The 8819-nt window shown below is 40.8% G+C and overlaps 1 protein-coding gene across 1 annotated transcript; it reads left to right on the forward strand.

Moving 5' to 3' along the window:
- The first annotated feature begins 783 nt into the window (after positions 1 to 783).
- Positions 784 to 5700, forward strand: GPR15 (G protein-coupled receptor 15). The gene has a single exon (XM_075072168.1). The coding sequence runs from the start codon at positions 784 to 786 to the stop codon at positions 1876 to 1878; it is 1095 nt and encodes a 364-aa protein (XP_074928269.1). The 3' UTR covers positions 1879 to 5700.
- Positions 5701 to 8819: the final 3119 nt, after the last annotated feature.

Here is an 8819-nt window from a genome sequence, read left to right on the forward strand (position 1 = left end):
TGACTCTTAGTCACACAGAGAGGAATCCAGAAATGGAATAGCAGGTAGTGCTGCAAGTCAAGGCTGATATGGATCGGCAAGGCTCTGTGTGCAGATCCAAGGACTGGAATAGCAGGATTTGCTGCTACAGGTTAGAATGGAGAAGGCAGGATTTTAAACAGCTTTTCCTTAGTCACATTTATATAGGTGATAGTCACTGTAACCAGAAAATCAGTTGATAAAATAAGCCAAGGTATAAACCTCCATGTCTTAGAAAAATATATAAACAGATTAACAACAATTTAGTCAAGAGACAAAGGAAAAAAAAGAACATAATGCTGCATTAACCACTTCCTGATTTCTCTCCATCACCTCAAACCTTCTCACCTATAATAATATCCCGCTTAAAGAGAAAGAAAGAAAAAAAACTTTACCCAAACAGTTCAAAACCTTAAAAAAACAACAACAAACAACAACAAACCTTAAAAGCCATCATGGACAAATGCAAAATGCAGATAAAAATCAGTTTAGACAAAAAAATCCAACTCAACCCAATCGACTCCTACAGAACATCTGACTTGAGTGGGTTTGACTAATCAGACTCTCCTTTTGCTTGTCTTTATATGATTGGCTGAGAGGGATGCAGAATTGTGAATATCAAAGTGTGTTGGGGTGTGGTTTTTTTTTAAAAGACGTTTCTTAAGATCTTTCGAAAAAAAGAAGAAAGATCAGCCCTGCTATCTCTGATGATAATAGTAAGGGTGGTATCAGCTAGTTCAGAGACGGAGTTTATTTTTCGTTAAGATGTCTGAGACAAATTTCAGCTATAACGATAGCTATGAATATTCCTTTCCCACTGAGAATCCTGAAGAGTACTGCCAAGCACTGGACATGCCATATAAGGACATTTTCCTTCCTATTCTGTATGCCACTGTGTTCCTGGTGGGAATCGTCGGCAATTCCATCCTGATGGGAGCCCTGGTCTTCAAAGTTGGAGTCCGCAGGCTGATTGACATCTTTATCCTCAACTTAGCTGCCTCTGACTTTGTTTTCCTCCTCACATTGCCACTCTGGATACACAAGGAGATCTGGCAGGGGGTCTGGAGGTCAGGCTCCTTTCTCTGCAAGGGCAGTTCCTACATCATCTCAGTCAACATGTATTGCAGTATCTTCCTCCTCACTTGCATGAGTGCTGACCGGTACCTGGCCATCATGTACCCCTCTGTAGCCAGGAAAATCAGAACAAGATTCTACACTAATGGACTTTGCATCTGTGTCTGGCTTCTCTCCTGCCTCCTAGGGCTTCCCACCCTTCTGTCCAGAGAACTCAGGCAATATAACGGCCAGGCTTACTGCACAGATGTGGAGCTCACACCTGCTAAACGGATTGTGTCACTGGTAACGTTAATTCTGGCCTTCTTTTTCCCCCTGCTGAGCATCTTGACCTTCTACTGCTCCATCACCAAGAAGCTCTGCATGCATTACCAGAAATCTGGGAAACATGATAAAAAGCTGAGGAAATCTATCAAGATTGTCTTCATTGTAGTGGCTGCCTTTGTTTTCTCCTGGATTCCCTACAATGTTTTCAAGCTTCTGGCTATCATCTCTGGGGTTCAGGACCTGAAGCCACCTTTCTGCCTTCCTTACGTCCTTGCCCAGACGGGCATGGAAGTGAGCAGCCCCTTTGCATTTGCCAACAGCTGTGCCAACCCTTTAATCTATTACTGCTTCGATGGCTATATCCGCAGGAACATCTCACAGTGCCTGTGTCCATGGGTGAAGGGCCAGAGCACTGGGAGCAGTTCTGACACCTTGGACACTCGCATCAGCTACTCCTTGTCCACTTTTATTCATGGGGAGCATGCCATTAGGAAACGGAGGCGCTCTCTGTCATTCTGAGAGGAGCGGGGACTTTGGAAGGAGACATTTCTTCCAATGGAGAGATGATGGGGAAAGAAAGGTCCACCGAAAAAAGCATGAAGGCAAAAAAAGAAAAAGAGAGTGAGAGTGAAAGGGGTAGAGAGAATGAGTGAGAGAGTGTAATATGGTAGCACCTCTAGTTACAGAGGAAAATATCATGTTAATTTCCTTTAATTATATAAAAAGAACAGGAGTACTTGTGGCACCTTAGAGACTAACCAATTTATTTGAGCATAAGTTTTCATAGGCTACAGCCCCACTTCATCGGATAAGGATGCATTATCCAAAGAAGTGGGCTGTAGCCCACAAAAGCTTATGCTCAAATAAATTTGTTAGTCTCTAAGGTGCCACAAGTACTCCTGTTCTTTTTGCGGATACAGACTAACATGGCTGCTACTCTGAAACCTTTAATTATATAATTATAATTGGAATATAACACTGTAACTATAGGGTAACTACAGGGTTCTGCAGATTACTGTGTAATTACATTGAGCAGATCTAAAACTAGTCTACAGAGAAATACACACAAATGCTTAAAATCAAAATCCTAATGCTCTGCACAAATAACTACAAACTGTAGAGCAACTCACCAGATGCAGAACTAGCTTGTCACACTCAGGAAGCCTGTGAGCGGAAATGCATAAGTTCTCATTACAGTGAAGCAAATAATTCAGAAAGAATAATGTGTTTATTGAGTTTACCTTCTTTTTTGAATGTGGAAAAGCCATCAAGCAGTCATGATTTTCTCAACATGTATTTGTTATTCAAAATTTGTTGAGGTTTTTGATTTTGTGCATTTTGTTTATTCATTCTAGTGTTGTCAGCTCTCACAGTTTTATCATGATTCTCACAATATTTGATGTCTTTCTTAAAGCCTCAGCTTCTGGAAGCATGGAATTATGGGAGAATCCTAAATTTTCTGTAAAATAAGTTTCTAGCCCTCACAGTTGCAGAGAAAAGCTGGAAAACGTGACCCAAGTGTAACTTGGAGGCTCAAAGCTAAATGGCAAATAAAAAGAACCCAACATTTATTATTTTCATAAAATATTGATTGTTAGGACAACCATGATATTTTGGGGCTTGACTCATGTTGTCAATGCTGTATTGTTCAAAATCCAAAATTCAGCTTGTGTTGCTTACCGCAGTTAATAATTTCAGTCATCTGGTATTGTTACAGTTCCCACATCGGAGGAGTGCAGCTGCTGCAGTCAGGTTTCTGATGCAGATGTTTGTGGAAAGCAAAATTAAAATGTGTGTCTCCCCAAGTAATTGAATGCTTGAGTTTGGAATTTGTTTTCTGTGAGCATTCATGCTAGCAAGATACAGTCACATGAATGTTCATAGAAGGGAACACAAAAGGGGGAAAGTGTTAGTTTGTTAAAAAGGTGAGAGAATATGCACACAAAACAGGTTTGCAGCAATTGCAGGGTTCTCATTTGTGCTGGTGGTTAAACCACCAGTGATCTTTTAGAAATGCCTATGCCATAGAACTGGACATTTGATATGTTGTAGTAAACACACCAATTGTCCAAATAGTGCCAGCTCTGACGGCAAATGGGATGGTTTTTATCACCATGGGCAAAACTGGAGGAGCATGTAAATTCCACAGATTGGGACTATAAATTCTGTAAAGCCAACTCATGTTTTTTCATTTTCTCCCCCTTTTTCAATTTTAAAAGCCCAGTCATGTAAATACTCACCCGTAAAAGCTAGCCCAATGTTAGGTTTATGCAGTTAAAACGCTGAGAACTAAGGTTCTACCAGAAATGTTAACTCAGTTGTGTTGCAACGTCCCATACTCCTGTTTTACTTGTTAAATATGTAGCTTAATCTACTATTGCTTGTCATAAAAATAATAAATCTATACCATAAAGCATCCAAGATTTGCAATGTTTAGAGATTGCCATTTGAAAGATTAGAAATTCCCTTTTGAATTTCCTGAGCTTTTACAATTTTATCTTTCTTTATTCCTGTTTTTTTCTTTTGCATTTAGCCTTTCTAGTTCCAAAACTAGTTATTGCAAAACCCACAATAGGGTTTAGAGGACAGAAATCATTTGATAATCATCACCATATGATAAAATGAACATGTTGCAATTCATGAGTTTTAATATAGGTAAAGAGATCTTACAGATATTTGTAACTACTTTAGGTGAAGAGATGCAGCTCTGATACGGGAGGAAATCACCCTGCACGACACGTTTAAAAACAACAAAAGTTTCTGTGCTGTGCTGCAAGCGGTTGTAATTAATGGGGTAGCAGTCATTCAGTTATTTTTTGTTTTGTTTTTTTAAATAGTTTTCTCATCCCTAAAAGGGGAAATTTATGCTAGGTACTGGGATGGAAAAGCATGCCAAAAATTAAGCCAGTACAAAAGTGTGCTCTAGTTGCCTGGGGGATTAAGCCATATATCTTCTATTAATTTTAATAGAAGGATATGTGGCTAAAACTCCTAGACAGCTTTGAAAAATATAACAACCGAATTAACTTCTTTTTCTATTAAAATCTGTCTCTCTCTTCTTCCCCTCTTTCTGACCTCCCTACCACATACATTCTCCCTTTCTCTGTGTCCTTCCCCTCCCCACAATTGCTTCATTTTGCATCCTATTCTTTGCATTTGACTTTTTCCCCCTTCCTCCCTTTTTCAGACTCGCACAGAACGAGTATGAACCCTATTATTCTCTATTTTCAAACCTACAGCGGCTGAAATCAGGCAAAGCTTCCCTTCAGATTCTAATCCTGGCACATCAGAAATTCCTGGAGAGCACCATCTCTCTTATCTAAACAAGCCTTTTACCTCACTGCATGACCCTCCCAAGACAAGGAACAAATGCAGAAACATGAAAACAGCAGACCAGTCCAGATTTCTCAACAATACCCCTGCTTTTATCAACTCATTAAATGATGTAATTTGTTATTTAAAAAAAGAGGGATGAAATCTCTAGACCAGGAAGTCTATTCATTATTTATATTCCACAAGAAGTGTGGGTGATGTTTTAAAGGAGGATTGCCTTAAAAAATCAGTACAGGTAATTCTTTATCTCAGATCCCTACAATACCAATTATTTCCCTTAGCCTCTTTACCCACATGAAGCATAGCAATCTCTCTGGAATAAAATTAGACTAAGAACGACTCTAATAGTTTTAATCTTTAGGTTACTATTTTTTTTCCTCTTGAAAGCTTTAAAAAAATGTCTACCTACAAAATCTTACCATGGCTGTCTCCCCAGTGAATGCAGCATTTGTCTCTAACACAACTGAATGAGCTCCCAAAACATTACAAAAATTGAGCAGGGTCTTTCACAAAAGCCACAGTGAAAGCTTAGTTTAGAGGAATATAAAAGGGAAAAAAACAAGTCCAACAAAACAAAACACTTTACACTTGTATTTTTATTGGGCACAAGCCATCATGTTATAACAATACATTTTGAGCATGCTTATTTCACTGACAGTGTGTGAAGTTGATTATATGTTTTTTCTACTAAAATAATATTTACCTTAAGTCATGACAATGACAATTTTGGTTATACATTATTTCTAATTATGAGTGTAAGGATCTGTAGGTAGGGAGCTGTCGATTTCTTATTAGTTTTCATAGAGCCAAGTAAACCTATAGTGATGTATAAATGATAGTGATTTCAAATGTCATTTAGCCAGCTATGACGAGTAATGTATTTGATCTTTGTTATGAGAGAGAAGTGATTACAAGGTGGTTTGGAAATGATGTAATTGCGATGTGAGCCCCAGCCACAACTTTTAAAAGTAATTTTTATTGCTTGTTTTTCATTTGTATAATTTTGAAATAAAGAAACAGGAAACCATGCAAGCGGACCTGGTAAGACTGGGAATTTTTTTTTAAACCTAACTTTTTCTTCTTTTTAATTAAAACTAAACAAAACAAATGGGAAGTGTTTTCAGTTACATGGACAAAGATCTTGTGCGACTACTGTTTCATTTTAGGGCAACTTAATTTTGGAAAATATGCAGCAACTGAATAGTAATTAAGTTTCCAGCCGATTATAGCACTGGTTGAAAAATACGAATGGTGACTGAAGATTGTTTTTAGAAGCAGAAGTGAGGAGGTTAGTTTGCTACTATTTGAGTAAGAAAGGAAGATCTGGTGGTTAAGACACTGGCTGGCACTCAAGAGACTGGAGGTGAAATACTGACTCCACTGAAGTCTACAGCAAAACTTCTGTTGGCTTTAATAGGGTCAGGATCTCACCCCATGCTTCTAATCCCACTCTGTAACAAACTCACTGGGCAGCAAGCCACTCAGTGTGTGTGTGCAGCCATGAGTTTTTTTATTCCAATGTAGACATACCAGTAGGCTCTATCACAGGGGTGGGAAAACTGCGGACCGGGGGCCACATCCAGCCTTCCAGAAGTTTTAATCCAGCCCTCAAGCTCCTACTGGGGAGTGGGGTCCAGAGCTTGCCCTGCTCCAGCACTCCAGTCAGGGAGCAGGGTTTGGGGCTTGCCCCGCTCTACAAAGCTCCTGGAAGCAGCGGCATGTCCCCCCCCCAGGCTCCTATGCATGGGGGCAGCCAGGGGGCTCCGCACACTGTCCCCCCCAAGCGCCACCCCTGCAGCTCCCATTGGCAGGGAACCATGGCCAATGGGAGCTGCAATGGCAGTGCCTGAAGACAGGGTAGCGCGTAGAGCCACCTGGCCGCACCTCTGCGTAGGAGCTGTAGTAGGGACATGCCACTGCTTCTAGGAGTTGCTTGAGGCAAGCGCCGCTGAGAGCCTGCACCCATGACCTTCTCCTGCGCCCCAACCCCCTGCCCTAGCCCTGATCCCATTCCTGCCATCTGAACCCCTCGGTCCTAGCCCGGAGCACCCTCCTGTACCCCAACCCCTCATCCCCAGCCCTACCCCAAAGCCTGTACCCCAGCCGGAGCCCTCACCCCCCTGCCCCACACCCCAGTCCCCAATTTTGTGATCATTCATGACCCATCATACAATTTCCATACCCAGATGTGGCCCGTGGGCCAAAAAGTTTGCCCACTCCTGCTCTATTATAATACAAATAATAAATAATAATTTGTAGGATCGTGTTATTCATGAGTATTCAGAAGCCCAGCAGATATCCATTGAAATGTTTGCAAATCTTGAAAGTTAATCAGGAATTTAAGCACAAATTATTACACATCCAAAAATTCCTATAGAAAAATGAGTTTGTTACTCTCCTATGTAAAATGTTTCTGTCATCCAGCAGGGAACAACTCCATGTGACATTGCAAATATTGCAGAGCAAATAGTCCAGATAAACAGCTTGTCTACAATGTGAAATTCATTCACGTAAACTATTTACTGAATACCTAGGAGTAACACAGCCATTCAAAGAAACTGGGATTGGTTTGTGAACAGAAAAAAGGGCTAAATTCACAATGCATACTAAACACAATTAAAAACTTTGCCAACTCTTGATATTTCCCTTAGTGGATTCAAAAGTAATTACTATGTTACCTGAAATCTAACCTGAAAAAAAACAGGAGCTATCCTTTATCATCCAATATAATCATTACCATACAAGTCTCCAGTTACTGCATCATAATTGCCATTTAAGGTTCAAGAGCAACTAACTGTCCAATTTTCAAATGTGGGCACCTCAACAGGACAGCCATAATCCAGTGCTAGATGCTCAGATCAGCATGCACACCTCAATTTTCAGACAGCTGTAAGGGAATTAGCTGTCCAACTCCCAGTGAAAGTCAATGGGATTTGGGCACCAAACTCAGGCTCCTTTGAAAATCCCAGGTATAGAGTAGGGATTTACAATAAAGAGGAACAAGAAATAAGATTGTAGAAGGGCACAAAAAGGCAAGGGGTGTGAGAAACCCAGAACTTCAAGAAGTATTGATTGCTAGAGGAAATTACCTAAAAGAGGATTCTACTTCTCCTGTGATGCCTACAAGAAACTGCCAGCTAGCAATGGCCAGGCAGAGAGCCAGTGGGGAGAGCTGATATTTATTTTTAAAATATCGACTGTAGGTTTTATCCCTCTCCCTCACCTTTCATATGCCACTTGTCTTCGATTGCAAGTGCTCTGCGGGCAGTGACTGCACCTTCTTATATATTTAAAGACCACACAGATTATTGTAGGCCCTACAGTAACATAATAGCGCAGAACAATTATACCCTCAACTTCTTCAAATTCCAAAAACTTTCTCTCTGACTTACAGAGAAGAATCTGAATCAACAGCTCCCATCACTACTCTTGATAGTACAAGTTATTAGACAAGGTTCTTTTATTGTTAACACATTTCCTAAAGCATGTGGGATTGTGTGACAAGCAAGCCAACAACTAGTGGAGAACGTTTCTCTCATTTAAAACTGGAATTGCTGCTTTTATATGTGGGGTCCTAAGCTAAGATACTCAAAAATGACTAGTGATTTGGGATGCCTCAATTTCTGAGTGCCCAACTTGTGATGCCTTAGGGTATGTCTACACTACCTGCCAGATCAGCGGGTAGAGATCGCTCTATCGGGGATCGATTTATCGCATGTAGTGTAGATGCGATAAATCAATCCCCGATTGCTCTCCCATTGACTGCTGAACTCCAGCTTGGCGAGAGGCGGAAGCAAAGTTGATGGGGGAGCTGCGGCGCACCGCGAGGACGTGAAGTAATTTTAATTCGATCTAAGATACGTCGACTTCAGCTACACTATTCTCATAGCTGAAGTTGCGTATCTTAGGGTACGTCTACACTGCACGATTATTTCGAATTAGCTTAAACCGATATTACAAAACAGATCTAATAAAATCGGTTTAGCGCGTCCACAGTGGGATCACGAAATCAATTGTTTGCGTCCATGGTCCAAAGCTACCATCGATTTCAGGAGCGGTGCACTGTGGGTAGCTGTTCCTCAGCTATCCCATAGTTCCCACTTCCGTGTTGAGAGCACAGTGCCTGA

The sequence above is a fragment of the Chelonoidis abingdonii genome, chromosome 1, assembly GCF_003597395.2.
Source record: "Chelonoidis abingdonii isolate Lonesome George chromosome 1, CheloAbing_2.0, whole genome shotgun sequence".
In the NCBI taxonomy this organism is placed as follows: domain Eukaryota; kingdom Metazoa; phylum Chordata; order Testudines; family Testudinidae; genus Chelonoidis; species Chelonoidis abingdonii.

What these genes read in the sequence shown, in the direction of transcription:
- GPR15 (XM_075072168.1), top strand. Translation starts at nt 784, where the DNA reads ATGTCTGAGACAAATTTCAGCTATAACGATAGCTATGAATATTCCTTT.